General features: G+C 57.3%; 1 protein-coding gene across 1 annotated transcript in view; it reads right to left on the bottom strand.

Moving 5' to 3' along the window:
* Positions 1–1,976: 1,976 nt before the first annotated feature.
* KCNQ4 (potassium voltage-gated channel subfamily Q member 4) overlaps positions 1,977–12,497 on the bottom strand; it is a 51,751-nt gene continuing 41,230 nt past the window's right edge. Inside the window, exons 10-14 of the mRNA XM_030327251.1 lie at positions 9,041–9,261; positions 8,060–8,159; positions 5,601–5,732; positions 2,984–3,113; positions 1,977–2,390 (exon numbers count right to left, since the gene is read on the bottom strand). Of these exons, the coding sequence (XP_030183111.1) occupies positions 2,178–2,390; positions 2,984–3,113; positions 5,601–5,732; positions 8,060–8,159; positions 9,041–9,261 (796 nt within the window). The 3' untranslated portion in view covers positions 1,977–2,177. The remainder of the gene's footprint in view (positions 2,391–2,983; positions 3,114–5,600; positions 5,733–8,059; positions 8,160–9,040; positions 9,262–12,497) is intronic.

The following is a 12,497-nucleotide window of genomic DNA, read 5'->3' as shown; positions in this document are numbered from 1 at the left end:
CTTTGGACAGTTTAGTTATCTGGGCCAATAAGTTTCATTTTCTTTTTTTTTTTTTCTTAAGGTATAACGGGTTAGATTTTTGTTGTTTACAAGCAAAAGGGTGCTGACTATTTCAAATTTCTTCATCCCCACCCCCAGACGAGGTGCCCCACCCCACAGCCACTGAACAGCCAAAAGCAACCACCTCCTACTGAAAATTTTAATGAAACCAATAAGTTAATAAGTTAACAAAGTGAGGTACTTGCATATCCGAGAACTGGGTTGGTGGGGGAACCTTGATCGTGGAAGGAGAGAAGGCTTCATCCCAAGTCTCCTTTGGTCAGAGGGTAATCCCGCTCTCCTGCCCCTCTCCACAGCTCTGTCTCTGAGGGGATGGAGGGTAGCTGTCTGGGGACAGTGCAGGTGAGGTGAGCCAGGACAGGCTCCACCCAGGACATGATGGTCACATGCAGAGGGTATGTTGGGGCAGAGGCTGGGCACCATGGGGCTGAGAAGACCCAGCCCCAGCCCTGGCGCTGGTGCATGCAGGTCCCCAGTCGTGAGATGCAGGCAGCTGGGCCTGAGCCCCTGTTCCCTGGCACCCCACAGAGGGTCACCATTGGTCCACTACCCATCACCCTCCTGCTACCTGCATTGGCTTCACAAAAGAGGGACAGGAGGATAGGGAGTACCAAAGAGGTGCTGGGGGCCTGGAGTGGATGGGGGGGGTACTTATGCCAGTATGGGGGGGCTGCCAACTGAAGTGGAGAGCGGGGTGTGGAACGAGGGGAAACAGTGTGTGTGAGTGCCAGGTACGCAGCTGGTGCCTGACAAATACTTGCTAAATGCATCATTATTGTCCCAGAGAGCGAGAGAGACTAGGAAGGGGACAAGCCTAGGTGGAAGCAGGCCTGGTACCCACGCTGGGGAAGGGCCTGGGGTCTTTCTAGTGCTGTCCAGGCCCCCGAGGTCGAGGCCTGAGTTGTGCTGTATGGACACCAAGGAGGGCCCTTGGGAGCAGCAGAAGCAGCAGATAGGGCTCCTGGACCGGTGAGAAGTAGATCTTGAGAAAGGGGAGCTGGTTAAACTCTGGGGTGAGGCCTGGAGAGTCCTGGGGCCACTTCAGAGCTCCCTCCCCTACCCAGATGGAGTGGCAGGCTCCCTCTTGGTGGACATCACCCTGCAAGGCCTGCCCAGTGGCATCAGTGGCAGAGGCCCAAGAGAGGTTGAGGGGCGGTGTGCTTGTGTCTCCAAGCGTGTGTGGTTGTGTGCATCACTGTGAGTGTGAGAGACTCTCTGCATGTCTGGGGAAACTGTGTGTGACCATGGGAGCACTGTCCATGAGAGATGTGGGGGCAAATACAGAAACTTGAGCTGTCAAAGGTGTCTGGAGGGCCAAGGAGGGAAGTGGACATCCAGCAGGAAGAAGGAGCCTCTGGGAGAGGGTCCCTGCAAAATGGAAGAAAGGCCCAAGCACTGCCCTTGGGGAGGAAAGGGAGAAACAAACAGGCCCCATGCGGGGTGAGGAGGGGGTGATAAGCCAAAGAACAGGGATGAGGGTCATGGCCAAGCAGCCTGAGACCAGCTACTGCTGGAGGCCCATCTCCCAAGGAGGGAGGGGCAGAGGGACCCCATGGGGGTCCCCAAAGTTGCATATTTAACATAGTTTGCATATATGGTGCCCAACTGCCTCGTGGCAGGGTCCTTTGTTAGTCGGTACCTATGGGCACCTTGGGCCCACCCCCAAGTGGGGCGGGGACTTGGCGGGAGGGTTTCCCTGCTCTGTCCGTAGGGCGGGCCAGAGACCTCACCTTGCATAGCTGGAAGCTGGGTCAGGGCCCAGGACCCCAGCGCCCCACTCTCACTCCCGGGACAGTGCCCCTGCCAGGCGGTCTGTGTCGGGCCTTGATGGAACGGGCAGGGCACTGGGGGAGGGGGCGGGGGTGCGGAGGAGGCCGCGGGGCAGCTGCGGCGGCTGCCCTCGGTGCGGCCTGGCATCTCACGCTCCTGAGGTGGGGTGGGTCGCTGGCACCCCCACGGCGGGTATCTCGCCCACTCAAGCAGCTCAATACTGCGTGTGGCCTCTCTCCCCACAAGGGAGCAAGTTCAAGTAAGAGAGGAGTCCGGAGGCCTCAGAGGGCGGGTCCGAGCCCCAGGCCCAGGGCTGGCCGTGTGCTGCCCCGCCCCTGAGAAGCCCCTCAGTCCATGTTGGTGCTGACCGAGCGGGAGATGCTGAGCGTCTGTGCGGAGACGGAGATGTCCTCGTGGTCCACAGGGCTATGGTAGTCGGAGGTGATGTCGGGGTCGAAGAGCGGCACTTGCACGGTGCCTAGGCTGGCCGAGGTGCCAGAGCGCAGGCAGCGCGAGTAGAAGCCCAACAGCAGGTCCAGTTTGTGCTCGATGGACTGCACCTGGGGGCGGGGCGCGGTTGGAGGCGGGGCTTGGGGCGGGGGCGGGGTTGGGGGCGGAGCGCGGGGCCAGGACGCGGGGCTTGGCCGGGGAGGGGCGCTTCTGGGAGACGCGGCTCCTCCCGCGGGAGGTGAGACAGGAAAGGCGGAGCTTGGCCGGCGGGCGGGACGAAGGAGGGAAGCGAGGGGGTGGGGAGGCGAGGCATTCCCGGAGGGAAACTTAGTTGTGATTGGTTGGAATAGTCCGGGAGCTAGAGACAGACAACTGAGGCGGGGTTACATGGAAACAGGTGAAATTTAGACGGGTTTATCTGAGACGTTAGCGACTTGAAGGCGCGGCTTGGCAGGAGAGGGTGGGTTTATCGGGGTCGTCAGGTAGGAGTGGGCGGACTTCCTAGGAGGCGCGGCTTCTCTGTGGGGCGGGGATCTTGGGGCCCGGGACGCGTCTGCCCTGCCTGCTTGGGGCCTCCCCGGAGGGTGTTCAGGATTGCGGCTGAGAAGTGCACCCTCCCCTTGTGCTGGACCTCGCGGCCTTCCGGAGCTTCTTGGTCAACGACCAGCTCCGCCATACGAGCGAAACTCCATCCCATACTCACCTGCTTCTCCACCTTGACCACGCGTCCCATCATACTGATCTCATCCACTGCCTCCGTGTCACAGGGCCCCTTGTCTCCCTTCTCTCGGGCCTTCCGGTCCCCCGGCCCCCGGCCCACAATCTGGTCCACCCTGTGGAAGAAGGTAACCTTCTGGGCGTCGAAGCACATAGTCACACGCCCCCCGCCCCCCGCCCCCGTCCCTCACTCGAGAACTTTAGATTGCCTGCTGAACGGGGAGACACAGCCCGCAATGGGGAGAAGGGACCATTTTGCCCCTGACAAATGGAGACAGCTGGATGGAGGGCCCTGGGCCCCTGCTTTGAGTGTTTTCAGACTAGCCGAGCAAAGGCACCACACACGAACATGACAAGTAAATCCACTGCCTGGTGGGAGGACAGGTAAAAGAGGGAGAGACACAAGCAGGGATGTGGGTTATAAGGTGGACAAGCCTGGAGCTGGTCCCACCTGATTTTTCTGCTCTCCTTTACAAGCATAACTCTTGAGGGGCGCCTGGGTGGCGCAGTCGGTTAAACGTCCGACCTCAGCCAGGTCACCATCTCACGGTGTGAGTTCGAGCCCCGCGTCAGGCTCTGGGCTGATGGCTCGGAGCCTGGAGCCTGTTTCCGATTCTGTGTCTCCCTCTCTCTCTGCCCCTCCCCCGTTCATGCTCTGTCTCTCTCTGTCCCCAAAATAAATAAAAAACGTTGAAAAAACTTAAAAAAAAAAAAAACAAGCATAATTCTTGAAAATGTTATCTCTGTCCGCTTCTCCAACTGCTCTCCTCCCTTTCTCTCTTATACCTACTCCGGTCACGCTTTCATTCCCACCATCTCACCAAAACTGCTGTTGTCAAAATCCAAATGACCTCCATGTTGCTAAATTCCATGATCAGTTCTGAGGCCTCATTAAACTTGACCTTTTAGCAGCATTCGGACACATCTGATCACCCTTCCTCCTCCACTTCTTTTGGGGTGGAAACCACCACCTTCTCCCGGTTCTCCTTCCTCACCGACTTCTCCTTCTCACTTTGCTGGTTCCTCCTCCTTTCCCGCCACAAAACATTGTAGGCCCCAAGGCTCACTCCTGGGACCTCTTTATTCACTCGAAGCGACGTCTTCAGTTCCAGATTTGCAATTCCTCTGTACATTGTTGGTACCAAAGCTGTATCTCCAGCCCACACCTCTCCCTGGAAGTCCACACTCCTCTGTCTGGCTGCAGAGCAATACTCCACTTAGATGTCCGATGGGCATCATAACCCAACACTCCCCAACTCTCCCGAGCGAGACGTGCTACAGTCATTGCCTTCTCCATGTCGACAAACAGCAACTTTTCCCCGTTGCTCAAGCCAAAACCCTTGGCTTCAGGCCTTGACTCTTTTTTTCTCCTACACCCCATCAGAAAACCCTGTCAGCTCTACCTTCAAAATATATCTGGAGTCGGCATATTTCTCCCCACCTCCACTGCTGCCACCCTGGTCCAAGTCCCCATCATCTCTGGACATCTGGACATCTGAAGTAGCCTCCTTACTGATTGCCCTGCTTCCACCCTAGCTCCCTTGTAGGTCCTTCTCAGCACAGCACTTAGGGTGCTCCTTTTAAAATGTAACTCAGATCTTGTCAGTCCTTTGCTCAGAGCTCTCCGAGGCTTACATCTCCCCCCGGATGAATGCAAGCGTGTTTGCAGTGGCCTACAGGGCTTTAAACAGTCCAAATGCCATTCGCCTTCTAATCTTGCCTACTTCTCTCAGGCTAGAGAACAGACACACTGGGCTCCTTCCTGTTCCTGAAACAATACCCCAGACACCTGCCCAAGTCTTTGCTCTTGCTATTACCTCTGAAAACTCTTTATTTAAACAGCCACAGGGCTGGTTGCCCCACCTCCGTTTTTTTTTTTTTTTCAAATGTCAGCTTCTTGCCTATTTAAAATCACAATCCCCAACACCCTAACCCTTAGTTTTCTCCTGAGCCTTTATCATCATCTGACATTGTCTAGTTTCACTTATTTTATCATCTGCTCTCCTTCCACTAAAATCAAAGCTCCACGGGGGCTGGGAATTTTGCTTTCCACCAGAGCCTCACTATCTGGCAAGTAACAAAAGCCCAACGATTATTTAAGGAAACAAGTGAATGAATGGGCAGTGATAATTCAGGCCACAAGAGGAGAAGGGAAAGGTGTAGGTGATTGGGGTCCTGGTGCAAGAATTCTTCCTATATGCTAGGTGGAGAGAAGAGGTGCCAGAGGGTCCCAGAGGCCAGAGGTGGGTCCCACTGAGGACAATCTGCCTATCCCCTTGGGAGATGGGAGATCACTGATTATTTTCATCCTATTCTTTTAGGACCAGGAAACAGTCATCTAAAGACGTCCCCCGAGGAGTGCCGGTCAGTAGGGTTCGCACAGAGGACCTGCGCCTGGGTCCTTCTTCAGGCTTGGAACAGGTGCAGGGTGGAGCCTCGGTGGCGAGCTGCAAGCCAGAGGCCTTGCCCAGGCCAAAAACTCCAGCTCCCTCCGCGGTCCCTAGGGGGCGCTCGGGGCTCTGTTCGGGCGCGAGCGGAGGGGCTCCCAAGAGCAGTCCTTGGGTGGGGGGCTGGGGCCACGGCCTCACTGCCGGAGCACCCACCGAGCCTGCAGGCTCTTGATCCGGCCCAGCATGTCCAGGTGCCCGGCCGAGTACTGCTCGATGACGTCCTTCACGTCATAGGGTCGCAGCGTCTCCTTGAATTTCCTTTTGGCCACCAGGAATTTCAGGATCCTGTCGGGAGAGGGGGGTCTCAGCGGGAGGGGATTCCTTCCCAGCCCCCTTTCCATCCCTTTGCTAACCATTTGCCTACCATGAGGGCATCTTCTGCTTGGGTCACCGCAAACAGCTTCTGCTGGGTCAGGCTCCCAGCCTCCTTCCCTACCCACCACGTTCCACCCTCAGCCCTCATAGGTTGGTTGGTTGGTTGGTTGGTTGGTTGGTTGGTTGGTTGGTTTTTAATGTGCCTGTATCTGCCTGGGAGGTCAGGGACTGGGCCTGGTTTCTCTCTGCTAGCTTGGACACAGGGCAGTTATCTGTGAACACTGATGATCAAGACCACTTAGGGGAAGACATTTTTGCTTTCACTCCACACATGCTTGTTAGTGCCACTGTGCTGGACCCTGGGTACCCAAGGGGCATCAGATCCAACCCCAGGTCTCAGGAGCCCTGCTCTGGGGTGGGAGACAGGACACACAATTATGGGGAGACAAGGGCTGTGTCAAGGAATGGAGAGACCTCTCATAGTCTGGGACCAGGAGAAGGGGGACCTCAGCTGGGGAGGTCAGAGGACAAGTCTTGAGAGTGATACTTTCCATCCCCAAGGCAAGAGGAGGATGAAGGGAGGCTTTCTGGACACAGACAGACATGGAGGCATATGAGCGAGATTCCATTCAAAGTAGCTGGAACAGAATGTGAAGATAAGGGGTCAGTTCCCCCCCCTCCCCCCCCGGGGAGGTAGGGTGGCACAGAAGACAGGGAAAGAGATTGGCCTTGCAAAGGAGGCTGGTGGGTAGGAGGAAGAGGTACTCCGAAGAGCCCTGAATCCCTGGCAGAGATCAGGCAATGAGCAATTGGGGTGCTGAGGAAGGGGCCCTGTGGTTTCCTCTATGTTAGCATGATGGTTCTGCCAGCCTGTGCGGAGAATGCCCTGGAGGGGCAGAGTCTTGGGCAGGAAGACTAGACCTAGGGGCTGGGCTTGAGCCAGGAGCTGGCAGCTTTAGAGCAATTCAGGACAAAAAGGGACATCAAGGCTTCTGAGTCTGAGTGCAGAATGATGCCCATGGCTTAGGCAACAGGATGGATGGTGGTGCCCCTGCCTGAAATGGGGACACGGGAGGAGGAGCAGGTTTGGGGTATGCTGGGTGTGAGTTGCTCTGTGGGGTGGCCAAGGAGAGCTGACCCAGGCTATGTGGCAGCTCAGGCGATGTGTTCCAGAAGCCTCACTTGGAGGGGGAGAGACAGCATGTATGAAAAGGGGGTGGGGTGGGGAGAGGCCTCAGACTCTCTGGGGAGTAGAGGGGGATCCAGCTGACTCTGATTTTACAAAGAGCACAAAGGAAAGAGCCTGTGGGTGGATGCATCAGCCAGAGAAGAGAGGAGGTGAGTCTGGAAGGCCTGGGGGTGAAGGAGGTCTCTGGAGCTAGAGCTGCACGCCGGAGACAGAGTCTAGGCCAGGACTCCACGCCAAGAAGCTTGGGGGCTAGATGATGGCTGAGCCATGGCTAAAGGGCTCGGGGGACTCTGGCCCACTCTTGTCAAGGCAGGGAGACAGCCGGTAGAGTCAGCAGGGCAGGGGCATTCAAACTCGTTTAACCAAGACCCACCATAAGAAATACATTTTACATCAGAAACCAGGATACACACACACACACACACACACACACACACAACTTCAATGTAGGTTTCATAAACATTATTTATCCTTCCTACAGGGGATGCACTCTGCTATTTTCTATTCTTTTTTTCTTTAAATGCTGACCATGACCCACTAAGTTGATTTCACTAAGTTGATTTCAAACTGTTGGGACCTGTGGTTTGAAAAAGCACTGCTCTAGAGGAAGCCCTGGGGGAGACTGACAAGCTGAGGTCAAAACACCCAAGGAGAGAGAGAGGAACTTTGAGACACAGAAGCAAAAGGAAGATGGAGTGAGACACAGAGATGGAGGGAAAGAGCACACAGGACAGACGCAGGGAGAGTAGGTAGCTGATACACAGCTAGGGGGAGAGAAAGGGGTGAGGAGAGGAGAGAGACACAGAGAGGACACCGCGGGGGTAGGAGAGGGACCGTGGTGGGCAGCCGAGCCTACCGCCCTACCCAGCCGGCTGTCCAGACGTGAAGGGGATGAGCAAACCCTGCTGGGAGCCATATGCCCCTCCCACCCCACCCACACTCCAGGGCCCCCGCCAGCCAGCACCGCCAAGGGTGCCAGGCGGGCAGCAGCTGGTGTGCCCGGGAGCTAGGCCAGGCCTGGCCATGAGGGCAGGCCCCAGACGGGGAGCAGCAATGGGTGGCAGACAGATTGGGGGGCCGGGGGGGGCACCTCGGGCCTCAGTCTCACCTGACGGAGCGGATGACCGTCTTCACGGCAGGCATGACATCGTCCACTGTGAGCTCACACTGGTAGCTCTTCTCCTCTGCCACTTCCTCCGAGGGGCCCTCTGCAAAGTCAGGGGGCCCGAGTGGTGGCAGCAGAAGGGGGCCACTCCCAACCCCGACCACCATTTGCCGAGCCACCCTTAGAGATACCGATAAAGAGAGGCTCAGTAAGGGTGCAGAACCTTCCTGGGGGCACGAGGCAGACCAGGCTCCTGCCTCCCTAGCTGCCTTACCCAGGGTGGAAAACCCTGGTTTACTGCGTGCCCATCTACCCTACGACCAGTCAGAGTAAGAATCTGCCCAGTGGCCAGGTGAGCGGAAGCTGCTTTAGGGCACTTCTGGTTTGGCCTGAGGCAAATTACACACAACCCCGGAGGAAGGCCTATGGTCCCACCAGGACAGTTAGCCCCGGAGACAAGGGGGAAAGGCCCTGGAAAGCAAGTCATTCTCTCCCCGGGGAAGAGAAATGCTTCTTCCCAGGCCAGTACGCTGCATGGAGAGGGGATACTATCCTTGTTCCATGGGGGGGGGCAGGAGTGGGGGAAGGCCAGGCAGCTTCTTGGGCAGGGAAGAAAAGGCCCTGGGCACTAGCCATGCCCAGACTCCCATAGGTCAGCACCCCACCCCCCCAAGATTGGTTTGTGGGATTCTGTAACTTTCCAATAAGTGGCAAAGGCCAGGATTCAAACCCAGGCAGCCGGGCTCCAAAGCCTGTACTCTTAACCACTACCAAGTGCCACCCTCTGAATTCTCATCTGATTCCAGAGGCCAGCAAAGCAGGTGTCACGACACCCATTTCACAGACCAGAAGACCAGAGCCCAAAGATGGTCCATCAGCTATAGAGCTGGGACTAGAACCGTCTTTCTGCCCCTAGCCCGGACTGTGTCCCCACCCTGCCCCCCATGCAGGTAGGTCCTGGGTCCCAGACCCCCAGGGGCTCACCCTCAGCAGAGGTGCGGGGTTTGAGTCTCAGGGAGGCCCGGAAGCGGGTGCGGTCATTGAAGCTCCAGCTCTTCTGTACCTTGGTGGGGCTGGTAGCCTCACCCACCTGCTCGCTGCTCGGGGAGGTGGGCATCGGTGGAGGCGCCAGGTGCTGCTTGGAGGGGCCCGTCCGTCGCTGGGAGCTGCCCATGCGGATGCGGTCCTTGATGGCCATCCGGCTGCTGGCAGGGCAGGTTGGGTGGGGGAGAGAGCCGAGTTAGCTGGAGCTGGGGGCGGGTGTGCGTGGGGACACCGCTGACTTAGGACTTGGGCGTGGCTACTGGCTTTTGATTCTCCACCAAGTGGAGACTCTGGGGATGGAACAAGGGTGTGGTGAGGGGGACCCTGACTCCTACAAGAAGCTCAAGAAGCTGCTGCAGGGTCAGTCTGAGCCGATCCCCTCCCTACCCCCATCTCCCACCCCTCATTGCGCGGACAGATAAGGGGTGCACAGGAGACAGATGTCAGGACGGAAGGAGTGAGAGACCCAAGAAAGGAGTCAGAGACAGACAGGAGGATGGGAGAGCTGGGTCTGGCTCAGGTGGGTGGGTGGAGGTGGAGATGGCCACCCTTTGGGCACAGACAGGCTGCTGAGGGGTGGAGAGGCTCACCTGGCCATGCACACTGAGAAAGGCCTCTGGGTCCTCACTGTACACAGAGGCAGGCCGCGTGGAGTCGAGGGTGTGTGTTTGTGCACGTGTGTGTGTCTGTGTGCGTGCGTGTGCACACATGTGACGGTGTGGGTACCCAGGTACCAGGGTGTGGACACGTGTCCACATTTTCTTCCTTTCCTGCTAGAGCTCTCTGATCCCACACCGGTCAGGTCAGGGCTTTAGGACCTAGTGCAGCTTTGCAGGCGGTGCAAAGGTCCGCACCACGCAGATTTCGGCGTAAATAGTGCCCCTATTACGGGGCGCGGTGTGCCGGCTACAGAGGGTCCAGCTACTGGGCCCTCATATCTGCCCCAGACGTGCCTGGTGCCCAGCCTCCCGGTGAAGGCCTGTAACCTGGTTCTGTGGTCTCCACTGCCTGAGTTCTGCCCACCTGGACTGATGTCCTCCCTCCCAGACCCACACCCCCCACTGCCTAATGAACCCCCATTTCAACAACACCCACATGTGTCTGTGTGCACGGGAATGCACCTGTGCATGTCTGTGTGTGTGCTCAGACTTCCCTTCCCACACCTCAGCTCCCCACCACATCCCCCCAGATCTTGGAGGAAGACAGATGCGGGAAGGCCTCAGGTTGTCCAGGACGTGCCCAGGTTAGCCAGTACCTGGTACAGAAACTCTGTGTCCAAGAGTTTCAAGGACCATGTTATCACTGTCTGAATAGGACCTAGGCAAACGTCCCCCATCCCATGCCCTGGGGTGTCACCACTGCCTCCCTGCTGTGGGGACCTTCCCAGGTTGGGGGCCCTTCCACCCCAAACGTCTGGGGCCCTGGCTCAGGAGAGCACCAGCCAGTCTTGGAGGAGGCCTAAGGTGGGGCAAGGGTTGGGGGAGGAAACTGTGTCGCCTACTGTCAGGGGCTTTCGGGTCAAGAGTTAAGCAGAGGACAGATTCTGGTTTCAGGGCTGGGTGGGAGCTAGGGTCCCCCATGCCTGGGGCATGGGGTCCAGGGTACAGAGCCAAGGTGCTGCGGTGAGGAAGACGTCGAAACCAGGGGCACCTTCGGGAAGGCAGCCAGGATGTAGGGCCATCCTTAGGAGTAGGGGCCTCTGCCCAGAAGGGAGAGGTTACATAGGTCATGGATTGGGGCCCTGAGGATATCAGAAAGGAAGGACGAGGCAGCCCCACAATCCAGCATGCTGTTTGCTGGCCCAGGATCCCCTCAATGCATCCCAAAGGTTCCAACCAAAGTTTGAGGTTGGCTCTCCCAAACTTTCCTCTGCAGAGCCATTCCTTGGGGCTCTCCTCATGCTGGCAAGCACCCCCCACCCACCTGGCCCGTGCAACCCCTTCCTTTGTCCCCCACTCCTCCAAGGGGGAGAGCAAGAGGGAGGTGGAGAAGGCCCTGCCACTTAGCCAAGGGCCTGAAACCCCGGATCTCTGCGCCTGGCACATCACTCCAATGACGTTCTGGGAGAAGGGGGTGACCTCCCTGTCACGAGAAGTGTGCAAGCAAGACTGAGCTTGCTCTCAGCGGGACTTAGGGAGGAACGGGTCTGGAGGCTTGCACTAGAGGCCTTGAAAGGTCCCTTTCCAGCTCTGATGCTGTGATGGTTGAAGGAGCTTCCAGCCTGGTTTGTGGGGTTCTGTAACTTTCCAGCCAGAGGCCCTGGGCCCCTCTGCAACAGAAGGAGGCACTGTTTTCCCAGGGGTGGTTCTAGATTCCAGCTCCTTGGGCAGGGCCCAGGAAATGGCTCACGTCAGCCTCTCTGGAGCCTAAATGCTCAAACAAAATGGAAAGAAACCTGGCAAACGGTGGACATCAGAAGTGCTCCTTCCCTTCCCAAGCTCCTCAGAACACTCAAGGTCCTGTCTGAATGCCTTGGCCCTCCCAGCTCTCTCGGCCACTTTGTGTGCTGGGCTCCACGTTTACCATCCTAAGTTTACAGACTGGAAAGGAGGTAAAACCGCCTGCCCAAAGTCACAGAGCCCTTGTGGATGCAGCAAGGACCAGGACCCAGTTTTTCCTGACTTAAGAGACTGTGTTCTTTTTCTGGGAGTAGCAATTAGGAGAGTGTCTAGGGCAGTGGTTCTCTGAGAGCATCTTCACTCCCTAGGGGACGTTTGGTACTATCTGGAGACATTTTTGGTTGGCCCGCTGGAGGCTGCTGCCAGCATCTAGCAGGTTGAGGCCAGGGAGGCTGCTAAACCATGCTACATAATGCACGTGACAGCCCCCCCCCCACCACCAGTGAAGAATGATCCGAACCAAACTTCCATGGTGCCGAGGTTGAGAAACTGGCCTAAGGGGTCGGTTGGTGCCTGGAACCCAGATGGGGTAGGCTTGACTGAGGCTATCCTGGGTGGGAGGTGGGGGCAAGCTCTGGGCACAAGCTGCCCTTGACTGCCTTGCTGGACCCACCCCTATGCTCGCTTCCACATGGAATGACTCTAAGGATTCTGATACCGAAGGCCAAGCTTGCGCGGGGAAGAGGCAGCCTACCCCTCTGGTGCTGCATAAAGCCCCTCTTCTCAGGACTATAGAGGCAGCCTCAATGTTGGCCCCTCTTCTCTGGCCCTGCCCTTCCTGGCCATCATGCCCACATAGCTGAAGTCACCTTGCAAAGGGGCAGATCTAACCCAGCGACGTCTTGGCTTAACCCTTCAGGGGTATCCCGATTTCCTTCAGCTATGGTTTCCAAGCTTTTTTTTTTAAATAAGACCTTAACTGCTCAACATACCACATTGAACAAGGCCAACCGTTCATACAGCACTTCCTATGAGCCAGGCCCAGTTCGAGTGGAAGC

Source organism: Lynx canadensis, chromosome C1 (assembly GCF_007474595.2).
Source record: "Lynx canadensis isolate LIC74 chromosome C1, mLynCan4.pri.v2, whole genome shotgun sequence".
Classification (NCBI taxonomy): Eukaryota; Metazoa; Chordata; class Mammalia; order Carnivora; family Felidae; genus Lynx; species Lynx canadensis.
Note: the sequence above shows the minus strand (reverse complement) of the source record. Positions and strands in the feature narration are given on the sequence as shown.